Source organism: Lolium perenne, chromosome 2 (assembly GCF_019359855.2).
Source record: "Lolium perenne isolate Kyuss_39 chromosome 2, Kyuss_2.0, whole genome shotgun sequence".
Lineage (NCBI taxonomy): Eukaryota > Viridiplantae > Streptophyta > Magnoliopsida > Poales > Poaceae > Lolium > Lolium perenne.
The window spans coordinates 267982265-268007670 of record NC_067245.2 but is presented as its reverse complement, the minus strand read 5'-3'; the positions used below and the strand labels follow the sequence as shown (position 1 = coordinate 268007670).

The following is a 25406-nucleotide window of genomic DNA, read 5'->3' as shown; positions in this document are numbered from 1 at the left end:
TTTTGCTATAATCAAACACACTTCATCTTTCTATAAGATATTTTTATAATTTTCATATCCTATGAATCAAACATGTCCAACATGATGCAAACAGAGCTTGGCTCTGGTGGTTAGGTTCCTTGTGGTGGAACCAGCCCACCTAGGTTCAAGTCCTAGACTTAGCATGTGTGTTTGCATTTACGTGAATTTATTTCAGGATTTAATCGGCGCTATGATTTCAGTGTAAGTGACGTGCCCGTCAACAGCGAGGCGCCAGTGGTGATTTCGTCAACCTCAAGATATGCTGGCTCAGTCCCTCGAAGGTGCTCATAGAGGTAGGGTGTGCGTGCGAGCGTTCATAGCGATATTTGTACGTGCGTATTTGATAGCGTCTGCGTTGTACTGTGTTCTAAAAAAAACATGTCCTATACGATGCATGCCAAGTAAAGAATCAGCTCGGGGGCAAAATAAAGGAATCGCGAGAGGGTCGGTTCCCCGAGTCGGTTCATGTTGATGTTGGGCTGAGCACACGGCAACATCTTCGATCGGTAACCGACTTGCGGATCCCCTTTTTATCCGGGTTTTTCAACACCTTTGGTGCGTTTTGATCTCGCGACGGCAATGGCCAAGCCACACGCCGCCTCCCCTGCCCGGGAGGCCGCGCGGCCGTCGAGGTCGCTCGCCAAGGCCGTCAGCCGCCGCGCCGCTGCCGTGTCCCAGAAGCTCGCGGCGCGCGGCCTCGGCGCCTTCGTCTGGCACAAGAAGCTCGACCGCGATCTCGGCCGCGGCCTCCTCCCGGACATCGTCTCGCTCCGCTCCGAGCGCCGCCGCTGCCTCGCCCGCCGCAAGGAGGCCGCCGCCGTCAGTTCGTCCGCCGCGTCCCGGCGTGTCTCGCCGCCGCCTCCGATCACCGCCGCGTCGTTCGCCAAGGCGGAGGAGGAGGCGAAGGAGGCCGCCTTTCTTCTCGACCAGAGCAGGATCCGGGCCGAGACGCGGTTCGGCTACGGGCGGCCCAAGCCTATCGACGTGCTCGTGAAATCCCTCGACGGGACGCGGCCCCGCGCGGTGGCCGCGTTCCGCGGCGCGTCCTTGGAGGGCCTGAGGGAGCTCGGCAAGGAGATCGCCGAGCACGCCGGTCTCGACAGGGCGAACGGGCCCTTCTGGGACGCCGCCAAGGTATTGTGCGACGCCGAGGTCGCCAAGGCCGCCGGGACGGCCGGGGACGGCGAGAGGCTGGTGCACTCTGCGATCTTTGATGACGTGAAGGGCGTCGTTGAAGGCAAGAGCATCGAAGAGCTCGACGCGATGCAGGAGACCATTACGGCGCGGATGGCCGCCGGCGAGGCCATGGTCGTGGAACACTGGCAGGGCGTGACAGAGCTCATCCGGGTGGAGAAAGACAAGAAGTACCTGCAACAGAACTACTCGACATGTGACGACGAGCCGGCCTCTTCTGACAACAAGGACGACGAGGAGGAACCCGAAAGCGCAGACGACGGTGGCGACATGGCCGACACCGACGACGCAGAAGGGTCGGATGCACTCTGCCAGGTCGCATTGCCGCAGACGCCATCGGCGCTGGAGCTGAGGAAGCCCAAGTACATCACGCGTGTCCGGTCAGGGTTCGAGTGGAGCAAATACAACCGCGTGCACTACGACCATGACCAACCCCCGCCCAAGATCGTCAAGGGCTACAAGTTCGTGGTGTACTACCCCGACCTCGCCGGCACGAAGCCCCCGGAGTACACCGTCCATAAGGACGGGGAGAGCGACGAGACCTGCATCATCAGGTTCCACGCCGGGCCGCCGTACGAGGACGTCGCGTTCAGGATCGTGAACAAGGAGTGGGAGTACTCTAGGAAGGGCGGATTCAAGTGCACTTTCGAGAGGGGTATCTTGCACCTGAATTTTCACTTCAAGCGCTTCTTCTACAGGCGATGAGAGTATTTTTTTTCTTCACTGGATTTCCTGATGCGCCATGGAAGAAATTAACCAAATCAATTTGTAGTGCTGATATACAGTTAGTGTAAAATGTTGATGAACAGCCACGCGTTGGTTTTTTATGTTAACCTGCTCTGAATTACAAGCAATTCTTTTGTTTTCATGTTGCTTACTAGTTGTTGTCCGATAAAGAATGAGATTTAGGACGGATCTGTCAAGTTTCATGCACTAGCCAACGCAACCAAAAGTCTGAACTTATGAAAAGGGCTAAGTGATCCACATATCAACACTCCTCCCGTGTCACTAGGAGAAGAGAAGAGAAGGTCAACACATGAAAGAAGAATAACACACGTATAAATGATTGTATATGCGATAAACATGATACTATGTTAAGCTTCATGCACTAGCCAACCCCAAAAGTACAAACTTATGCAAAAGGCCAGACAATCCACTTGTACATCAACACGATCAACTCTGTTTGCTAGTTGAAGCCAAGCTGCAGATATAACATGTCTCTTGCTGGTTGTTTACTGGTAGTCATCTTTGAGTTCACTGAAGATCACAAATGAAGACTACATCAGTAAGTTAAGGGTGTGTTTGGTTCAGATTCTACCACCAGATTCACTTCTTGGCAGCTGAAATCTAAACCAAATGGGTACCAGGCTCGTATAGATTCTTGCAACGCAGCAGATTTTCCTAGTGTAAACTGGAAGTTGCTCCCACCCCAGATTTCACTAGTGTAAACTGGAAGTTGCTCCCACCCCAGATATCACTGCGTTGCGTTGGAAGAAAGGGTTGGAAATTACCTGCCATGCCATCCGGTAAGTGAAACTGCACGGTTCGTTTTCTGTTTTCTTCCTCCTACCGAGTCGTTCTCCCCGTTCCTCACTTTTCCCCACTCGAGCTTCATGGGAAGAGGAGAACCTGGCTAGGGTTCCTCCTTGCCAGCCTATTCCGGCGGCCTCAGGCAGCCTCCGGCGACGCACCGTCCGGAATAAACTGCGCTCGACCCGACGCCACACACGAACACCAGCAACCCGCCGCCGCCTCCAACTGTCGGGCCATCGCGCCGCCGGCTCCAACCGTCGGGCCGTCGCGCCGCCGCCTCTAAGAAGGCCATCGGACGCCGGCTGGAAGTATATTGAGTTGCGCCGCCTGCCTCTCCCTTCCTCTCCCATCTTGCCATCTCCTTCCTCCTCCCTCCCGTGCCCTCCTCCCGTACTGGGTTTTCTTTATTTTTTCTGATTTTTGTTGTTCCTTATTCCTTGCTATTTGTTACTGATGTATAGCAATGGTTAATTTGTATGGTATGCATCAGTGATTATTGTTTATGACTTTGCCTGCAAGGTGTTCGTAAAAATGCTTGTATGACGATGCTCCTTGTTATCTGTAGGTGGAGTTGTGATGTTATATTTTCTGGAATAGTATATCGTGAAAGTGTTGCATATTACCCGAAGTAATCGACTTTGGTGTGATTGAAGTATGAGTGAGAAGGCCTTATGGGATATTGTTGCATATTAGCTATATCTATATGTGTAAAATATTAAGAAAAAAAAGTTCCCAAAATGGTGATTTGTATGGCTATCAGTGTACAAATATTGTTATTCTGCAATCAATTAGCATATAAATAATCTCCCAGAGACTTAGGGACATTACAGATATTATCCAGCGAGAATTTACAGTTGGCAGTTGTTCCAACCAAACAACTTTCAGCTTTCTCACAGTTGTCAGCTCACAGCAGCTTTTCCACGACGTGCGCGACGAATCACACACGTGATGCTAGAGGAATTAACACGAGTGGTAACATTACAACAAGATTACAATAGATCCCACAAGAAACATATATATTACAACAACGACTCCAACGAGTCAAGATACAGATATACAATACAAAGATCCAAATCATACATAAGATCGAACACGTCCGAGTACGGACAAGATACAAATTGGACTAAGAGTCCTGAAAATAACCAGTGGCGTCCATAATCCTGCCCAGGCCAAGCCGGAAGGGTAACCTTGCTAACGTCGTCTTCCTCGAACATATCTTCATACCTGCCCGGTTATATCCCGTAGAAGCAGCAATAAGTACGGGTTCGTACTTAACAAGACTTCAAGACGTATAAGCATTCGTCAACCAGTCGTCCTTTGTACTTGAGGCACGCAGGGGACTTAGAGGACGCAAGAGGAACGTCATAGGCAATATGGTGGGGTTAAGCGGTAGCGCACAAGCACTAAAAACCTATAGAGACACTCTACAATATTCGTCTAATCAGAGAAGATGAGAGAGCGCATAAAATAGCAGTTCTATACTCTGCAAACATAACACAGCCGACGCTTTCCCCCTTCGCAAAGAAGTACTTACAAAGGCACCCACACGGTTGTCAAGTTTTAACCATTTATTATTTAAGTTGTTCTATCTTACTATGCAAGTTAATAGCATTGAAACAACAGGTGTAAGTTGTCTATGGTCGAGTCATACAGCTCCAAGTCGTCCATAACCGCGGACGTGGCTTACGATAAGATTGTAACCCTGCAGGGGTGCCCAAATGTGCCCACACGCACGATCAACCCACTTACGACAGGTGGATATCACGACACGCACTCTCCTTCACTACAACAATGTCCAGGAAGCCACCTAACTAAGTTAACCCGTATCGAAGTCCGGCCGTGCTCCGAAGCGGACTTAGCTGTTTGCGTCTACGGCTAAGAGGATCAGAGCCCACTAGAGGATGACCTCTTAACAATACGTACCGCATCCTACGAGCGTGCAAGAGACAACGGGGTTACAAGGCAACACGGCTTCCCCAAAAGTAACATCATATCATCTGACCATAAAGAAACATGCTTGCACGCCCGGGAGAAACAAAACAAACATCCAAACTAGTTGTGGCCACTGGACAAGGCTGTAGATTCCGGCAGTGGTCGAGGGGAGACCCGGTAAGCATACCCACGTGTGGTTAGAGCGCTCAGTCTCGGAACAGATAACAAGAACTCGGGGTCCTAAAATATTTAGGAAACACAAGTGAGCCGTCACAAAACGATCAGCTGGCCCACCGATGCCTCCGCTAAACAATTATCAACAACTAAAGTAACCATGATTCTTCCCAACATATAACCCGATAAGATAACAATAACGGTAACGAGATAAACAGCACTAGCATGCACTACGACTCGCAAGGGCAGACTCGATAACCAAACAATAGCCGTAGGAGGTGGTGGTGGCAATATGGGCTGCTTGAGGTAACAAGTGGAAAGGACACGTGACAAGAACGCAACTCAAGGATAGCATGAGGGAGAAGGCAAAATAAAATAGGTGAGCGACTCCTGCAGGGACAGGAGTATAGGGGAAATGCTTGCCTGTTAAAGCTTGCCGAGGAACATCCGGAGAACTTGGCGTAGCTCGCATCAACTCAACGCCCTATCTGTGAAGAAGCAAAGCACTGGAACAAACAGCGGATGCACAACTTACTACTACGGCAAAAGAATCGGCATGATGAAGATATGATATGCATGCATGGCATGGCAAACATGATGCGGTGCAACTTATCCATATTAAGCGGAATCAGAATCCGGACAAGCAATTTATGTTGGAGTTGCATTTTTATCGGCAAATTTAAGTGTTAATTAGCATGGCAGACATGGCATGAGTGGGCTACTTCAAAGTTAAATGGAACCGGGACAACATTTATATAATATCCCACATATTCCATATGTTATCTATTAGGTGATAATGCAAACTATCACGAAATTATATGAAGCATGATGCAATAACAAGCATGGATGACATATTCATGTTCCTCATATTTTTATGAACAATTTTCGTCCGAGGATGTCCGCATCCATCCTATAAATATTCCCTGTTCCTACCCTGCAACCCTAGCCCTGCTAGTCCTCTTCCCCGCCGCCACTCTCTCCCGTTCTGTTTCTCCTCGCTCATCCTCTCCGCTCCCAAGATCATCCCGGCGTCTCCAAGGACGAAGACAAGCATGCATCCGTCCCCGCCCTTTCGCGCGTGCCGGCAGCCGCGCGTGTACAAAACTCATCGACGCCCAGTTCCCCTGCAAGACTCCCGCCGCTCGCGCCCGCGGGCTGCAGCGCGTCATCGACCTGCCGCCGTCGTCCGCCTCCAGCTCGCCAAGCGTCGACGCCGCGGCCACGTCTGCGTCTCTCCGTCGCCCCAGCACGCGCCGCTGCAACCGCGTCCGCAGCAGCCTCCAACCGTCGCCGTCCGCTCCAGCAACTCATGCTCAACGTCTCTGCTCTCCGACGTCTTCGTCGCGGACATCATCGACCCAGCGCGACGGCCAGGCCCTGCACCACGTCGCTGCGTGTCCGCTGGCAGTCGCTCGTCCCTGCCTTCTCCATCCTCGCCTCAAGGTCGTCGTTCCCATCTGCTTCCATGTTGTCATCAGCACCGCAGACCAGCTGGTCCGTTCCTTTCCAACCATCCTTTCTTGGAGAATATGGGTTAAAATACCAGTGCATGCGATGCCTCCTTTTTAATCTATTCTTTCTTTGTTTATCTCGCTGACAGCCCGGGTCCGCACGTAGTAACTGTTGGCGCCAACGCAGCAGCCAGATCCCAGTCAGCGCCTTCTGGCCCCGCTGGTCAGTTGCAGTCTAGCTTTTCGTGGGTGAGAAGTCTGCTTCTCTTTCTCTATTTTTCTGAAAAATTGCAGGAGTTGTGTAATCTTTACCTTTACCTACTAATAAAGGAAGCAAGGTTTCTCTCCAAAATTTTCGTCCGTTTTTTCTTACCCATATTTTTCTATCAAAATTACATGTGATGCCACCGCTTAAGTCAGTTCGTTTGATTTGCTTGCTCCCGATCGTCTTTTCTTCTGTTTCCTATTTCCTATGGGTGGGTATGGGCTTTGTATTGGGCCACGTACCTGTGCTGCACCTCCGCATCCGGCCGATCGGCAAGTTCGTAACCAAGTTAAGCTAGCTAGAAACGTAAACATGTCAACATTAGTCCCACCTCGCTTTGTAATATGGAGTTTCACCAGTTTATATACCTACATTTCCTTGATCTCAACAAGCTGATGAAGTATGGTGAGCGATCAGAGATGCTCGAAAAATAAAAGAGCGGAAGCTCGGCCAGCGATTCCTCCGGCGAGGGAGAGGGATGCATCCGAGATGCTCGGAAGAAACAAGAAAGGAACGGCCAGCGAGTACTGCGTGTGATGGAAGGAACAACGAGAAAGCGAGTCCGCGCCGCCCAGGCCTCTCGCAGCGCACCTCTCCGGTGGAGCCCACGATGAACGGCTGCAGAGCTTGCGCGTGGCCAGTTGGTATGGGGCGTCGATGGGCGGGCATGGCACTGACGGTGGAGAAGTCGGCTTCAAGAAAGAACAGCACATGCGGCTGCGATGTTTGGGTGCGTTGGTGTGGCTTTCCTAGCCTGCCCACTTCGGCTGGTACCATGAAAGCCAATATTGCTGGGCTAGCCTTGCTTGTGAATCTATTTAATTTTTTTTACTTGTTTTAATTTATTTTCGAAAAGATAAATGAAAGAGATAGAAAGAGAGAACTGGGGAGATACTAGACCACTTATTGTATCGTGCTATGGTTGGTAAATGATTCCCTGATCTTATATATGCCGATAGAACTACATGGTGTTGAAAGATTTTTCTTCTTCACGATGGTGTTGTTGTAAGCACATGGTGATTAACTATTCTAATCACACATTCTTTTACTTACAATTTACTTTGCTCATTTTTATGAAGCAGATTTATTTTCTCCGATTGCAACGAGGAGACAACTCAAATGGGAGTGGAGCGAGCGGGGAGCGAAAACAGGGACTCGAACGTGAGCAGGGCGGGGGTGGTTGACAACGCCGCTACTGTAGGTGCCAAAAAGGGGAGGGGGGGGGGGGGGGGGGGGGCGGACGACTCACACTTTGGGTATAGGAAACATATCAGGCGGGAAAGAGGTGGCTGATGGGCTGCTTGCTATGGGTGGCTGGCAATAGGCGACAACAACCAAACCTTCTAAGCGCGGCACCACCACAATGTAGAACAAGACCTCAAGATCCCCGTGCCTCGTCCTCCCTTCCATGGTGTTCCGGCTACCAAAGAACCGATGCAGAATAATTTCCAGCACCCATTGGTCCCATGCATGGCTGTATGGTCAATCGATCTTGGGCCAAAATTCGGCCACGCCGATGTTTTTAAACAAAAAATAATGTTTCATTCCCGGTGCAACGCACGGGCTTGTTTTGCTAGTTGTTGCTAAAATCATATCTTCTAAACTACAACTTGAAATAAAATGTTTTGTATATGAAAATTGCTCGGAAAAATGTGTTGAACATGAATATGCCATCCATTCATCTGTTGCATCTCACATCATGTAGCGCGTTGATAGTCGTGCATGTTCATCTAACATATATGCGGAGTATTTCGGACGCCGACTATGGTTTCCCCGCTCCGTTTAACTTTGAAGTAGCGCACCCTTGCCATGTTGTACCATGCTAATCCACCCTTAAATTTGACGATAGAAAATGCAACTCCAACCTAAATTGTGTGTCCGGGGTTCCGACTCCGATTAAATTGGATAAGATGCATTGCACCATCTATGCCATGTCATGCATATCATCATGAACATGCTGGATCTTCTTTATCCATAGTAGTAAGACTTGCATACGTTATTTGTTCCAGCATTTGCTTCTTCCCGGATAGGATCACGAAGTGGTGCGGTGAGATACGACAAGTTCTCCGGATGTCCTTCGGCAAACTTTAACAGGCAAGCATTTCCCCTATACTCCTGTCCCTGCAGGAGTCGCTTACCTATTTTATTTTGCCTTCTCCCTCATGCTATCCTATAGTTGCGTTCTTGCCACGTGTCCTTTCCACTTGTTACCTCAAGCAGCCCATATTGTCACCACCACCTCCTACGGCTATTGTTTGGTTATCGGGTCTGCCTTGCGAGTCGTAGTGCATGCTAGTGCTGTTTTATCTCGTTACCGTTATTGTTATCTTATCGGGTTATATTTTGGGAAGAATCATGGTTACTTTAGTTGTTGATAATTGTTTAGCGGAGGCATCGGTGGGTCAGCTGCTCGTTTTGTAACGGCTCACTTGTGTTTCCTAAATATCTTAGGACCCCGAGTTCTTGTTATCTGTTCCGAGACTGAGCTCTCTAACCACACGTGGGTATGCTTACCGGGTCTCCCCTCGACCACTGCCGGAATCTACAACATTGTCCAGTGGCCACAACTAGTTTGGATGTTTATTTTGTTTCTCCCGGGCGTGCAAGCTTGTTTCTTTGTTGTCAGATGATATGATGTTACTTTTGGGGAAGCCGTGAGTGCCTTGTAACCCCGTTGTCTCTTGCACGCTCGTAGGATGCGGTACGTATTGTTAAGAGGTCATCCTCTAGTGGGCTCTGATCCTCTTAGCCGTAGACGCAAACAGCTAAGTTCGCTTCGGAGCACGGCCGGACTTCGATACGGGTTAACTTAGTTAGGTGGCTTCCTGGACATTGTTGTAGTGAAGGAGAGTGCGTGTCGTGATATCCACCTATCGTAAGTGGGTTGATCGTGCGTGTGGGCACATTTGGGCACCCCTGCAGGGTTACAATCTTATCGATAAGCCGTGTCCGCGGTTATGGACGACTTGGAGCTGTATGACTCGATCATAGACAACTTACACATGTTGTTTCAATCATAATAACTTGTGTAGTAAGTTAGCACAACTTCAATAATAAATGGTTAAAACTTGTCAACAGTGTGAGTGCCTTTGCCAGTACTTCCTTGCGAGGGGGGAACACATCGGCTGTGTTATGTTTGCAGAGTATAGAACTGTTAGTTTATGCGCCCTCTCACCTTCTCTGATTAGATGAATGTTGTAGAGTGTCTCTATAGGTTTTTTTTAGTGCTTGCGCTTTGCCGCTTAACCCCACCATATTGCCTATGACGTTCCTCTTACGTCCTCTAAGTCCCCTGCGTGCCTCAAGTACAAAGGATGACTGGTTGAAGAATGCTTATACGTCTTGAAGTCTTGTTAAGTACGAACCCGTACTTATTGCTGCTTCTACGGGATTCACAGCTGATTTTCAGGAATCTACAGCTCAACCAAACACGCCCTAAGTTTGTTGGTGAAAGTTGCAGTGATATCCACTTAAACATTGACCAACGGAGGAATGATCACTCCCTTGGCTATACGTTATTAGGTAGGATGAGACTCTCCCAGCGATAGACGCTAGGATGATAACCCGGTTTAAAGTTCGCCCCTCCCTGCGAAATTACCGCGAGATGGGGATTCAAACCCAGGTGGACTGGCTACGCACTCGCTTGCCTTGCCACCGAGCTGGAACTCAGGTGGGCTGGGCTGGCTAAGTTTGTTGTGGTGAAAGTTGCAGTGATATCCATGCAAGCTTAAATACCTGCATAAGACTAAACAGGTTATCCGGCCATTTGTTGTGCTATTTGGAGGACTAGAAATAATATTATCTTTAACAACCAAAGTGGAACTAATTTTTTGCAGGTTATCCGGCGAGCTGCTCAGTCAATTCAACAATGGGTTTTCCTCCTCCCAACGGAGCAGCGGAAGGATATGGTTACTGAATGCAACCGGATGCTAGTGGTTGCTCAGTTTATTTCCAGGCTACTGGGTGGCGGCATCTTAATAGAATAGCAAATGCATAGCTTTTCTAGGTGCCATATTTTCAGCTGGTTGATTCATGTATCGATCCTAGCTTTTCCTTGATTGTAATCGGGATGATGAATACTTTAGTACTTTACAATAAGTTTTAATAAAGCAAGCCATGTGCATCTATTGATGCAGAGGCTATAGGGCTATGCTCCTTTAACGAAAAAAAATAAGACTAAACAGGTCAGTACCATTTTAGTCGTGAAATATTGGTAAGAATGAACTAGCTGTCTATTGTGTCATATCCAGCATAAAGCTGACTTGCACTATGTAGTGACACAATTTCTTCAAGATGTAGTCTATCATTGTACTTTGCTTCCAGAATTATTTGATGCCAGCCCTCAAAGGCTCAAACCCTTGCAGTTCATCATCCATTCTGTTTGCAAAACAGAGCTGCTACATTCCTGTCATCCAAGGAGGATTACCATGCCATATATTTCGCTTCAGACAACTATGGATGCACATGCTTGATGCCGGAGACAATGCTGATTCTGCTCATGGATCTCCATATCTCATACACTATAGTCTGCTCTAAATGTTGACACGCAAATCAACTGCAGATGAACACCATGAGAGTGAGAGTGAGGAACACTTCAATACATTGAACATGTGGCAATGTCTGATCGACCCAAGCAAAATGCAGATGAGTGGTGAGTTAATTTCGGTGCAGGTTTGATGAATAGCGATTCTAAACAGCAAAATCCATCCCATCCTAGAAATCGTGGCACGGCTAACACAATTAACATGAATCTGAACATTTTAAGATCTAAACAAGTAGTATGATATTCATGGTTCAGTGCCGCTTCTCACATCCAGTTTGGTTCAGGTGTGGCCGAATCCATGCCGGTGGTGACCATTGTCGAATATGGTGGATCGCTCTCAGCGATTCTATTCCCACGAGCTGTAGAAGGGAGCGGTGTTCGCTTGCAGTCCTGTATGTGCTCTTTGTAAAACTACTGGTTTCTTGCTTAATGAATCAACACGCAAAGCTCTTGCGTGTTCTGCAAAATAAATGATAAAGTGAGGCTACATCTGTAAAGTTTTAAGAAACTTAAAGCACAAAGTTTGTTGTGTTCAGAGTTACAATTCCTTCAAGATGTAGTTCTGTGTACTCAGCTGCTGCAATTATTTGACGCCTGCTGTCAACTCCGTGCAGTTCAAAACCTGTTCTTTTTAAAGTAGAGCTAGTACACTCATGTCAATAAAGAAATATGATCATGCAGGACTATGGATGTACATGCTTGACGATCGATGAGGCAGTGATCCTGCTCATGGATCCGCATAGATCTTACGCTACTTTGCACTGAATGCTAACACCAATATCAACTGTAGATGAACACCATGAGAGAGGGCCGGGAGCAGTTCAGTCCAAAGAAAACGTTTGGTAAACTGTTGTCTGATCGAACTAATGAAAATGCAGATGATGAATGAACTTCATTACATGTTTGGTTATTTCTCACTTCACAACACAAGATAATTATTGGCAAAAGTAGACCCTATGGATAGTACTATGTCAGGGTTCATCAGATCTGAAAGCCTGCACTCTTCACGACCCGTGCAAAAGTACTATGTCTAAGTTGATTGGAATTTTCTGATGTTGTAGTCGGTTCAGAGAAGTGAACTTCAGTTTAATGAAAATGTAACACTGAACCTAAGTCGCACTTTCCGAAACGAGAAATTGCACAGAAACACATATTTTAGGCCTGTTGTAACAAAAACTAGAAGTCTGTTGATTTCTAACTGATAGCCTGTAGTGTAGGACTAAGGTGTCCAAAAAAATTCGCATATTATCATAGTACACGTAAGTGTAGTTGAACATAGATTTTGTGCAGTGCTTGTTCATTCCGTCACACCTAAAATTTGATACTGCATTCGCTGCTGTCGATGATTAGGCAGTGATCCTGCTCATGGATCCGCATAGCTCTTACACTAGTTTGCACTGAATGTTGACAACAAAATCAACTGCAGATGAACACCAAGAGAATGAGGGTGGCGAGCAGTTCAGTCCAGTGAAAACGTTTGGTAAAATGTTGTCTGATCGAACTGATGAAATTCAGAGGAATGATGGATGAACTCCCTGCATGTTTGACTGTTCTTCACTTCACAACACAAGACAATTTTTGGCATAAGTAGACCTTATGGATCATACTTCAATAACGGGGGTCATCAGTTCTGAAAACCTGCACTCCCTACGACCGCAGCCACTGACGGAGGGGACATGAACGACCCACACAGCACATTACAAAATAGAGGCAACCTATACGTAGTCTAAGTTGATTGAGACTTCCTTAAGCTGTAGTCGATTCAGATAACTGAATTTCTATATAATGAAAATGTAACACTGGACCTAAGTCGCACATTTTGAAACGATAAATTGCACAGAAACACATATTTTAGGCCTGTTGCAACAAAAACTAGGAGTCGATTGGTTTCGAACCGATGGCCCGTAGTCTAGGAGTAAGGTGTCCAAAAAATCTACTCCCTCTGTTCCACAAAAAACTTCTAAATTTTATCTAGGTTCAGATATATATATAGACATATTTTAGTTATAGATAAATTCGTATCTTGAAAAAGGTGAGAAGCTTTTTTGAGGACGGAGGGAGTATATATATAAAACTGTTGGATTAGTCATTTGAAACAAAAACTTTCATGGACTGTCCATTTACTCTGATCATTTTTTTTATGATCAAGCTGTTAGCCTAGTCGAGGCTACATTTTTTAGAACTTCGAACTTTCTTTAAAAAAATATAAAAACAATCCATTATTTCTACCTACTTGCCTTTAGTAATTTAGGAAAGTTTCAGATGATTTTGACAAGCCATTTAACATTTTATCCTAGCTTTTGGTAAAAAAGGATCAAAACTGAGCTTAGTTTAGTGCAGTTCTTAACAAGCGGGACCCAGCTTTCGCATCAAAACCCTAATGTGATAGTTTCTTTTTGGGTTTTTCATTAGTATAATTTACCCCTAGACTCGAGTTAAAATTCTGAACTCGTAGGATTTGTTACATCAAACCTAAAACAACTGTATTGCCGCAATTTCTTCTTCCTAAATCGATCAAGATTTAAGATAGTAATCTCATTTGACTTGGAATTTGCAAAACCGTTAATCAAGCAGTAAAGCATGGAACAAAAACTAGGGCTTGATGCCTTGACCAACTGTACGTCTGTACCTAGCTAGAGCGTATTATGCGATAGTACATGAGGTATATGCATGATTCATGGTACAAAACAAATTCAGTAACCCTGCCAATGCACATCCTGATAGGCGACGTCTCCGAACCAGGAAATTCAAGGGAAATGCAGGCAGCTCACAAATGTGCCTGTGAAGTCGTCATGGCCTAGCGCCTGAACAAACGCCTACTCTTAATCAATTCCTTTTTGCAGGGGAACGCTGATTAATCAACAGTCGCCCGACCTGAATTAAGATTGCCACTGCCACATGAGTTGAAACTTCGCGCGCGAATCTTCCTTCCGCAGTCCACAGCGTGACGCCATCGCCGCCATGACGCCGACCGGCGGCCCGCCGGCTTGGATCTTCCAATCCGGTAGCGATGGCTGTCGCTGAATCAGTTCAATAACTGTAGATCCTGGGCTTTGCCATTGTGAGACCGTGAGATCTCTCGATCTCGCCAAAAGGCGCCCCCAACCTATTCCACCTATCAGCTAGCAATCTATATAGTATCATCGATCGATCTGCCTCCTACAGCCAGCTACAGTCCTACTATACTGTTTGACTCTTCTTGCTCGCTGCTCGAGTGCGGAAGCGGACAAAAAAACAGGAGGCCTCGTCACTGGAGATCAAGCGAGGCTACGTAGGTGCTCCCTGGGTCTCTCAACGGAGCAAGGCGGAAACCAATTTGCCTTTCGACCGACAGCGCCGCGGATTGCTTGGGGCTGGTAGATGGAAATTTCTGAACCCCAAGGTCACCAGGAATAGATATTGCAGCCGATAGGAAGCCACCTATGCAAGGAGGGGCCGTAGGAAATGTCAAGATATCTTTGCCTGGCCAAGGCCATGTTAGGTCATGTACCGGTTGTTAAGCTTCATGCACTAGCCATTTGAACCAAAAGTCCGACTGATAGAAAGGGCTAGGCAATCCACATATACACTTCACAACATATACACTTCACAACACCGGTAATACTCCGTACTAGACTGACGGACGGATTGGTTTACGGAAATGTTACGGACGAACGTGGCCTGCTATGGTTGGTTGCTTTGTGATCCCCTCCTAAAAAATCGGGCCAGACTCTGGATTTCTAATACTACTGTGTGAGTCCGTAAGACTTTTCTGTAAAAGATTTCTGTATGTGTAGCATTACTCGTCATGTACAATAGTAGAAAGTAGGTCTTCCATTAGCTATCCAGGCTATTTAGAGAGGACACTAATTATAAGAGCATGTCTAACAGACCTGTATTTGCTCGCCCCGTATCGAGCGAATACAGGGCCTGTATTAAAAAAATTGCTACGCACGAACCATTCTGATTTCACCCCGTATTTTTAAAAATGCAAAACCCAGGAGAATTCATAGATAGTTTTTCACATTGATCATAGATAGAGGATATACAAAATCGATCCTACTGGATCACGACTTCTACAATGCTAGCCTAGTCGTCGAGGATGATGAGCGGAGTGGTGGCGGCGGCCTCCCGAGCCATCAGCTGCTTGACGGCGGCGATGGCCTACGCCGCCTCCTCCGCGTCCGCCCGAGCCTTGTCGGCGGCCTCCTTCTTGGACGCGGCTACCACCTCCAAGAAGAGGGGGTCCTCCCCCTCCTCCGCCTCCTCTTCCTCGTCGCCGGCTCGCGGCGCTCCGCCGCTGGAGCTCCCCTCCCATGAGGCCTTCCAAGCGCGCTCCTGCTCCCACGCGTGCCGCCACTTCTTGAAATCGCCGCCGCTCATTGGCTTCAACGGCGGGTCGACCTTGTGGTAGCGGCCGCCCTCCGCGAAGTCCCGGAGCGTCGGTGGCATCCACTCGGAGCCGACGTACTTGCACGCCGCATGCCGACTCCCGGCGGCGGAGAATTTGCAGTGGCGGCGCCATGCCTCGTCCACCATGGTCGGCTTCGATCCGGCGGCGGGCGAGAGGCCCGTCCTATGCTGTGCGCTCATGGCTGGCGGCGGTGCAAATGCGGCGGCGTGCGCGTGGGAATTGCTCGCCGGAGTGGTTATGGCTGGCGGCAGCGCACGACGGGGCTAGGGTTGCGAGTGAGGGGTTGGACCCCCACTCGTACCTTCACCCTCTATTTGTAGGGGGCGGCGGGGTGGGTTTGATGGGCCCCTTACTCTGTCGATACGGGCCGGCGCGAATACGGGGCCTGCTAGACTGCCCATTTCGCCCTCACCCCCTATCTAGCCGGAATAATACGGGGTACCAGCGTTTTGAGGGGCCTGCTAGACATGCTCTAACATGTTCAATGTATTATCTATTTATCATCTTTTGAAGTCAACGATAATTAATTAAATCTTGGTACACAATTATGTTTAAGGAAAGACGTATGGTAGAATGGAGAACATTGGCATCATTTTGGAACTCGTGATGTCCATAGGAGTCTCCTGGTGGAGTGGTGTTTCATCTACCACGTCGATGGTGGCGGGTCTCGGCGGCGTGGTGGAGCGGGGTCTCGACGGCAGGTGTGTGACGATGGATGCGCGCAGGACGGGGGCGTTGTCTGGCGCCATGGCGGCGTCGATGGCAGGTCTAGCAAGATCAATGCCTTGATCCTTCCTAAAGATGGGTCAGCGGAAGATGGTGTCAGCGAATTCTCGAGCGTGTGTAATGGTATGCGTTTAGTGTTTGCTACACTGGTTTGTGCTTCCAACTCACTGTTAGGCGTTTTGGTGAGGCCTCCGGTTATTTGATGATATGTGTTGGTGATGTCCAAGCATGAGGTCCTAACACGGTCACTCCCTTCATCAAGGTTGTAGGTGTATGACATCTGTAGTTTTTTTTTAAACTATCACATCAGTAGTTAGTGAGGTGGCTTCAGTTTGATCTTTATATTTTCCTTATAAGATTTTGCTGAATAATTTTAATAAAAATGGTTGTGTTCAATATTTTGATACAGAGACTTGGGGTAGAACCATTGATGAGGACATCCCTACCTCACTACCACCTCCGTCATTACCAACTGAAGATGAACCTGCTGTTATGCTCAAGTCCAATGAAGTTCGGATTTGACCTATTACAAGTGCTCGTGCGAAGCTACTTAAACAACAGGTGAACTTGTTCCTAAACGATACTTTGATTGATCAGAACTTTATACTACCTAAGTCCCATTACTTATGTATCATCAGGTATGAAAAGGAGACAAGCATCGCACGAGGAGGAGAAGAGCAGCTGGACGTGAAGATGGACGTGGAGCTGGACAAGGAGCTGGACATGAAGAAATCTCATGGATGCGCGAGCGAGGAGCGGGAGGTATGCGAGAGAGGAGAAGACGAAGTCCAGGACGGCCCAGCACCCGGTCAGACCGGCCGCCACACCGGCGCGCCCGGTCCCTGGCCCGTCCGACCGGCCGGTGACACGTCTCCGACGTATCGATAATTTCTTATGTTCCATGCTTGTTTTATGACAATACCTACATGTTTTGTTCACACTTTATGATGATTTTATGCGTTTTCCGGAACTAACCTATTGACGAGATGCCGAAGTGCCAGTTCCTGTTTTCTGCTGTTTTTGGTTTCAGAAATCCTAGTAAGGAAATATTCTCGGAATTGGACGAAATCAACGCCCAGAGTCTTAGAATTGGACGAAGCTTCCAGAACACCAGAGAGCCGCCAGAGGGGAGCCCTGGGGGCCCCACACACCAGGCTGGTGCGTCCAGGGGGTGGGCCGCGCCCCCCTACTGTGTCGTCGCCTCGTCAGCCCTCCGACTCCGCCTCTTCGCCTATATAAAGGTCCCTGACCTAAATCTTCGATACGAAAAAGCCACGGTACGAGAAACCTTCCAGAGCCGCTAAGCCAAGATCTGGGGGACAGGAGTCTCTGTTCCGGCACGCCGCGGGGACGGGGAAGTGCCCCCGGAAGGCTTCTCCATCGACACCACCGCCATCTTCATCACCGCTGCTGTCTCCCATGAAAAGGGAGTAGTTCTCCATCAAGGCTAAGGGCTGTACCGGTAGCTATGTGGTTAATCTCTCTCCCTATGTACTTCAATACAATAATCTCATGAGCTGCCTTACATGATTGAGATTCATATGATGATGCTTGTAATCTAGATGTCGTTATGCTAGTCAAGTGAATTTTACTTATGTGATCTCCGGACACTCCTTGTCCCACATGTGTAAAGGTGACAGTGTGTGCACCGTGTGGGTCTCTTAGGCTATATTTCACAGAATACTTATTCACTGTTATGGATGGCATAGTGAAGTGCTTATTTATATCCCTTTATGATTGCAATGTGTTTTGTATCACTATTTATCTATGTGCTACTCTAGTGATGTTATTAAAGTACTCTATTCCTCCTGCACGGTGTAATGGTGACAGTGTGTGCATCGTGTAGTACTTGGCGTAGGTTATGATTGTAATCTCTTGTAGATTATGAAGTTAATTATTGCTATGATAGTATTGATGTGATCTATGCCTCCTTCATAGTGTGATGGTGACAGTGTGCATGCTATGTTAGTACTTGGTGTAATTGCAATGATCTATCATGCACTCTAAGGTTATTTAAACATGAATATCGAATATTGTGGAGCTTGTTAACTCCGGCATTGAGGGTTCGTGTAATCCTACACAATTAGTGGTGTTAATCATCCAACAAGAGAGTGTAGAGTAGAGCATTTATCTATTTATTCTGTTATGTGATCAATGTTGAGAGTGTCCACTAGTGAAAGTAAAATCCCTAGGCCTTGTTCCCAAATACTGCAATCATCGCTTGTTTACTGTTCTACTACATCTGTACTGCCTGCAATATTACCACCATCAACCACACGCCAGTTGTAGCATCAAGCTATTTTCTGGTGCCGTTACAACTGCTCATATATATTCATACCACCTGTATTTCACTATCTTTTCGCCGAACTAGTGCACCTATACATCTGACAAGTGTATTAGGTGTGTTGGGGACACAAGAGACTTCTTGCTTTGTGGTTGCAGGGTTGCTTGAGAGGGATATCTTTGACCTCTTCCTCCTTGAGTTCGATAAACCTTGGGTGATCCACTTAAGGGAAAACTTGCTGCTGCTCTACAAACCTCTGCTCTTGGAGGCCCAACACTGTCTACATGAAAAGAAGCGTGAGTAGACATCAGCCGGCAGGCCGGATCCACCCCGGCGCCAACCGGGCGCCACGCTGATGCCAACCGGGGACGTTACTGCGCCACAATTCCCGAGCCCGGTTGGAACCCGGTCCCTGGCCCGGTTTGAACCGGCCAACCCGGTCACAGGCCCGGTCGACCGGCCTCCAGACCGGCCGAGTCCGATTCTGTCTCGACCAGATCTATTCTGGGTCGGTTATTCTTGTATCTTTTCGACCAGAAGTCGTCCCGGACGCCTATATAAATGCTCAGGACGCCCCCCTAGCTGCTTTAGACCACGTTTAAGATAAACCCTAGTTCTTAGTTGTTTGCTTTAGCAAAACTATTGAATCCCTACACCATATTGCTTGATATTGTGTAGATCTTAAAGTCTTGTGTGATCTGCTGTTCCATTGGGAATTAAAAGGTTGCAACTTACCGCTTCGTGGTCGGTGGCTACGTGCGCAAGTGTGTGGAGTTGCGAATATCTTGCAGGATTGAGAGCTGTTGCATTGGCGACAGGGACCAATCGAGAGATCTCGTTGCATCATACAAGTTATCATCCACTACATCGTCGTGTTCCTCCGCTGCTATCACCCCATGATCAAACCACCGTTGCTTACTGAGAAGATTGGGCCACCCCTTATCATCTTGGTATCAGATTCTCGGGTTTCCTCGGTAAGCCATCCACAATCCACCCCATAGTTGTGTTGTGAGTGTTTCCTATCCAGAAAAGCCAAAAAAATATTAGGGTTAGGGTTTGCCATAGCTTTAGATTGCACTAATTTCGAGTTTTAGTTGCTTTTCGTAGTTGTTTTTGCGTTTCTTTTTCTTGCATCTAGTATTGTTAGGGTTTGAGTCTCTACTATCATCTAGCTTCAGTTTTTGTTACTCCGAGTCCACATAGCGTACAGTGTGCTTGTTCCCAACCATAGACACAGCCTATCGATATAAGTGACTAGGAACTTCCCCAGAAGAGACTAGTTTTACCGCTCGACAGGCTGCTCATTAGGGTTTTGGTGCTTTGCATATTTTGTTGGCCGTGTTATCAAGGAGTTGTGTCATAAAAAAACCAGAAAATTGAAAAGAAGCAAAAAGAACTACATAGCTCCGTTACAAAAGAAAAATCCAAAAAGAAAAGTGAAGTGCTAAAAGAATCAAGTGAAGGCCTAAGTTTGCTTTACTGAACCCGTAGTTGAGCAATCTTGTGTCTGTCTCGTTGAGCTTTGCTAGCGTATCTCTAGTGCATTGCAACCTTACCTACATATAGTTGCATTGCCACATTTATCGCCTTGTGTGAGTATCATTGGTTATCTACGGTCAGCGCTAGAGCTTGTTATTGGTGCAAATAGGTAGCCTACCTACAGCCCCACATATATCCTGCTTTGACGTGTGATTTGTTCTTATACCCTTGATATTCGCTTCGCTACATCCGTGCAGTAGTTGTTACTACAAGTGGTAAGCAACACTAATTTACTTTGGAACGGTAAGATCTTTTTTTCTTATCAGTTTTTGAGTGAGTTGTGAGAGTACCACCATATATTTTTGATTTAGTGCACTAATCTACTAACGATGTCTGCTAGTGATAAAAAACTTGTTAACCAGGAAAACAAGAGTTCTGCAGACCTCATCACATGGAGGGAGTATGAGGCTCTTCGTAATGAGATGCGACGTGAATTCCGCGCTCAGGATGATGAGCTTAAAGGGACGGTCCAAGAGATCTCCCAGAAGCTGGATACTACATGTGAGACCGTCACTACGATGAAAGATCAAATGACGGATATACAACGCAGTCTTGTTGATTTGCGCTTAGTTGTTGAGAATTTGACCGCCCAACAACAAAAAGAAGATGAAGATGATCCTGAGCTTCAAGATGACGCACACAATTCTCGTGGTGCGCCACGTGGTAATCATCCTCGAGGATGGGCTCCACTTGGCCACAATGGTCGTGGACATGATGAGGAAGATGGATTGGGTAAGCCCAAGTTTTCTATACCCAAGTTTGAAGGAGGTGCTGATGTTGAAGAATACCTCACTTGGGAGCTCAAGATTGAGAAGTTATGGAGTTTACATCCGCATTACACTGAAGATAGGAAGATCAAGCTTGCTTCTTCAGAATTTTATGGGTATGCTTTGCGTTGGTGGGATGCATTTGTTCGTAATCGAGATAAGGATGGTGAGCAACCTATATGCACATGGCGTTCTATGAAGGAGGCAATGACTTCTCGCTTTGTGCCTACAAATTACTTGCGGAATATATTTGATAAGTTGACCCTGTTGAGACAAGGTGTGAAGACTGTGGATGAATACTACATGGAGATGGAGATGCTTTTGCAACGTGGCCGTGTCCGTGAGTCTCTTGAGATGACAATGCATCGTTTTTTGAATGGCTTGAAGTATGATATCAAAGGCATTGTTCGTCACTACAGTTACACCAATATGAATCAATTGTTACATCATGCAAGAGAAGTTGAATCACAATTGGCTGACGAAGCAAAGGTTAAAGGTCGAGCTACAGGAGCTGGGCGTCTCACACCCTGCGCGGCCCCATCTACGGCGTTGGCGCCCTCGACGCGCTCTGCACCCTACTCTACTCCGCCTAGCAAGTCGGTCTCCAATGTGCCTAACACAAAGAAGTCCGAATCTGCTGCAAGTACGAGTGGCTCTAACATGTCTACTGCGCGTAATCGTGATATGGCTTGTCATACATGTGGAGGCAAAGGTCACTTCAAGAGAGATTGTCCTAACCGCAAAGTCATGATTATCAATGAGGACAATGAGTATGAGACTGGAGATGATGTTGATCCTAATGCTCTAGAAGATGATGACTATGACACTGATGGTGAAGATGGATATCCATCTGATGCTCGCACCATTGTTGTGTTGCAGCGTGCTCTTAATGTGTTACCTAGTGCATCTACTCAGCGGTGCAATTTGTTCCAAACAAAGGCTTTAGTTGGTCCTGACAAGGCTTGCAAGGTCATTATTGATGGCGGGAGTTGCCGCAATTTAGCAAGCAAGGAGTTGTGTACCAAGCTGAAGTTGAAGTATCTACCGCACCCGCATCCATACTATATTCAGTGGTTGAGCGACAATGGTGAGATGAAGGTAAACCACATGGTGCGTGTTGAGTTTGCTATTGGACCGTATAAGGATTGCATTAACTTTGATGTGGTTCCTATGACGGTGTGTCACCTACTATTGGGCCGGCCTTGGCTCTATGACCGTTCTGTGCAACACAATGGCCGTGCCAATACATATCACTTGAAGTTCAAGGGCAAGAAAATCAACTTACAGCCTATGTCACCGCAACAAATTGTTAATGAGTCTCTTCAGAAAGTGAAATAAACTTGGAGGATGCTTCTTTAGATAGGCGAGAGAATTGTAACATTGTGAGTGATATAACAAAAAAGTGAGAGAGTGAATTCCTTAGTCTCATTAGCCACCAAAGAAGACATGAAAGAATTTAGCGAGGATCCTACATCCATGCCTCTTGTGCTCTTGTACAGGGGTACGGTTTTGGTTTCTAACGACATGACCCCTCTTCCTTTTGGTGTTTCTAATGTTTTGCAGGAATTTTGCGACGTGTTTCCGGATGAGGTACCCGCAGGACTTCCACCATTGCGAGGTATTGAGCATCAAATCGACTTGATCCCCGGAGCTTCGCTACCCAATCGGGCACCACATAGAACGAAACCCGAAGAAACGAAGGAGATACAGAAGCAAGTACAAGCGCTACTCGACAAAGGTTATATCCGCATAAGCCTTAGCCCTTGTGCTGTTCCTGTTATTCTAGTTCCTAAGAAAGATGGTACATTGCGTATGTGCGTAGATTGTAGAGCTATAAACAACATTACTATTTGATATCGTCATCCTATTCCCCGTTTAGAGGATATGCTAGATGAATTGAGTGGTGCTGTTGTGTTCTCTAAAATTGATTTGCGTAGTGGTTATCATTAAATTAGGATGAAAGAAGGGGATGAGTGGAAAACAGCCTTTAAAACAAAATTTGGTTTATATGAGTGGTTAGTAATGCCTTTTGGTTTGACTAATGCACCTAGCACTTTCATGAGACTAATGAACCATGTTTTGCGTGAATTTATTGTCAAGTTTGTGGTTGTGTATTTTGATGATATATTAATCTACAGCCGCAATGAATCTGATCATACTATACATATTCGACATGTTTTGCAAGTGTTGCGTGATAATAAACTCTATGGTAATCTTGAGAAATGCACATTTTGCAAAGATAAGGTCATATTTCTGGGTTATGTTGTCTCTAAGCATGGAGTAGAAGTAGATGTATCTAAAATTGAAGCTATTCAAAATTGGCCTATGATATGTCTCCGACGTATCGATAATTTCTTGTGTTCCATGCCACATTATTGATGATATCTACATGTTTTATGCATACTTTATGTCATATTTATGCGTTTTCCGGAACTAACCTATTGACGAGATGCCGAAGGGCCAGTTGTTGTTTTCTGCTGTTTTTGGTTTAAGAAATCCTAGTAAGGAAATATTCTCGGAATCGGACGAAATCAACGCCCAGCATCTTAGAATCCCCGGAAGCATCCAGAACACCCGAGAGCTGCCAGAAGGGGGCCACAGGGGCCCCAGATGATAGGCCGGCGCGGCCCAGGCCCTGGCCGCGCCACCTTATGGTGTCGTCGCCTCGTTGACCTTCTGACGCCGCCTCTTCGCCTATTTAAGCCCCCTCGACCTAAAACCTCGATACGAAAAAAGCCACGGTACGAGAAACCTTCCAGAGCCGCCGCCATCGCGAAGCCAAGATCTGGGGGACAGGAGTCTCTGTTCCGGCACGCCGCCGGGACGGGGAAGTGCCCCCGGAAGGCTCCTCCATCGACACCACCGCCATCTCCATCAACGCTGCTGTCTCCCATGAGGAGGGAGTAGTTCTCCATCGAGGCTCGGGGCTGTACCGGTAGCTATGTGGTTAATCTCTCTCCTATGTACTTCAATACAATAATCTCATGAGCTGCCTTACATGATTGAGATTCATATGAGTTTTATATCACAATTCATCTATGTGCTACTCTAGTGATGTTATTAAAGTAGTTTATTCCTCCTGCACGGTGTAATGGTGACAGTGTGTGCATCCGTGTTAGTACTTGGCGTAGGCTATGATTATGATCTCTTGTAGATTATGAAGTTAACTATTGCTATGATGGTATTGATGTGATCTATGCCTCCTTTCGTAGCGTGAAGGTGACAGTGTGCATGCTATGTTAGTACTTGGTTTAGTTGTGTTGATCTGTCATGCACTCTAAGGTTATTGAAATATGAACATTGAATATTGTGGAGCTTGTTAACTCCGGCATTGAGGGTTCGTGTAATCCTACACAGTTAGTGGTGTTCATCATCCAACAAAAGAGTGTAGAGTCTAGCATCTATCTATTTATTCTGTTATGTGATCAATGTTGAGAGTGTCCACTAGTGAAAGTATGATCCCTAGGCCTTGTTCCTAAATACTGCTATCGCTGCTTGTTTACTGTTTTACTGTGTTTCTACTGCCTGCAATATTACCACCATCAACTACACGCTAGCAAGCACTTTTCTGGCACCGTTGCTACTGCTACTATTTATTCATACCACCTGTATTTCACTATCTCTTCGCCGAACTAGTGCACCTATTAGGTGTGTTGGGGACACAAGAGACTTCTTGCTTTGTGGTTGCAGGGTTGCATGAGAGGGACATCTTTGACCTCTTCCTCCCTGAGATCGATAAACCTTGGGTGATCCACTTAAGGGAAACTTGCTGCTGTTCTACAAACCTCTGCTCTTGGAGGCCCAACACTGTCTACAAGAATAGAAGCACCCGTAGACATCAGCCTACTCCCATGAATGTGGGTCAAGTAAGAAGTTTTCATGGTCTAGCTGGGTTTTATAGAAGATTTGTGCCCAACTTTAGTACTATTGCTACACCTTTGAATGATTTGACTAAAAAGGGTGTTATATTTGAGTGGGGCGTAGCCCAAGATCATGCTTTTGATGAACTTAAGAGATTTTTAACTTCTGCACCGTTGCTTGCACTTCCTGATTTCAATAAGCAATTTGAGATTGAATGTGATGCTAGTGGTATTGAAATTGGTGGTGTGTTGATGCAAGAGGGTCGCCCAATTGCATATTTTTCTGAGAAACTTTCTGGTGCTAAGTTGAACTATCCTATCTATGATAAAGAATTGTATGCTTTAATTAGAGTTCTTGAGGTTTGACAACATTACTTGTGGCCAAAAGAATTTATCATACATTCTGATCATGAAGCTTTGAAATATCTGAAAGCTCAATCTACTTTGCATAAGCGTCTTGCTAAGTGGGTCGAGTTCATTGAGTCTTTTCCATACATTATTAAGCATAAGAAGGGAAAAGATAATATTGTTGATGATGCTTTATCTACAAAGAATATGCTATTAACTCAACTTGATGTTAAAATTCTTGGATTAGAAGTACTATGTGATTTGTATGCTGCTGATCATGATTTTGCTGAACCATATCGCTCATGTGCTATTGGTAAAGCATGAGAAAAATATCACATACATGATGGGTTCTTGTTTAGAGCTAACAAACTATGTG

General features: G+C 46.6%; 1 protein-coding gene across 1 annotated transcript; it reads left to right on the top strand.

The window, feature by feature from the left end:
* Positions 1-600: 600 nt before the first annotated feature.
* Positions 601-1920, top strand: LOC127329383 (splicing factor Cactin-like). The gene has a single exon (XM_051355910.1). The coding sequence runs from the start codon at positions 601-603 to the stop codon at positions 1918-1920; it is 1320 nt and encodes a 439-aa protein (XP_051211870.1).
* Positions 1921-25406: the final 23486 nt, after the last annotated feature.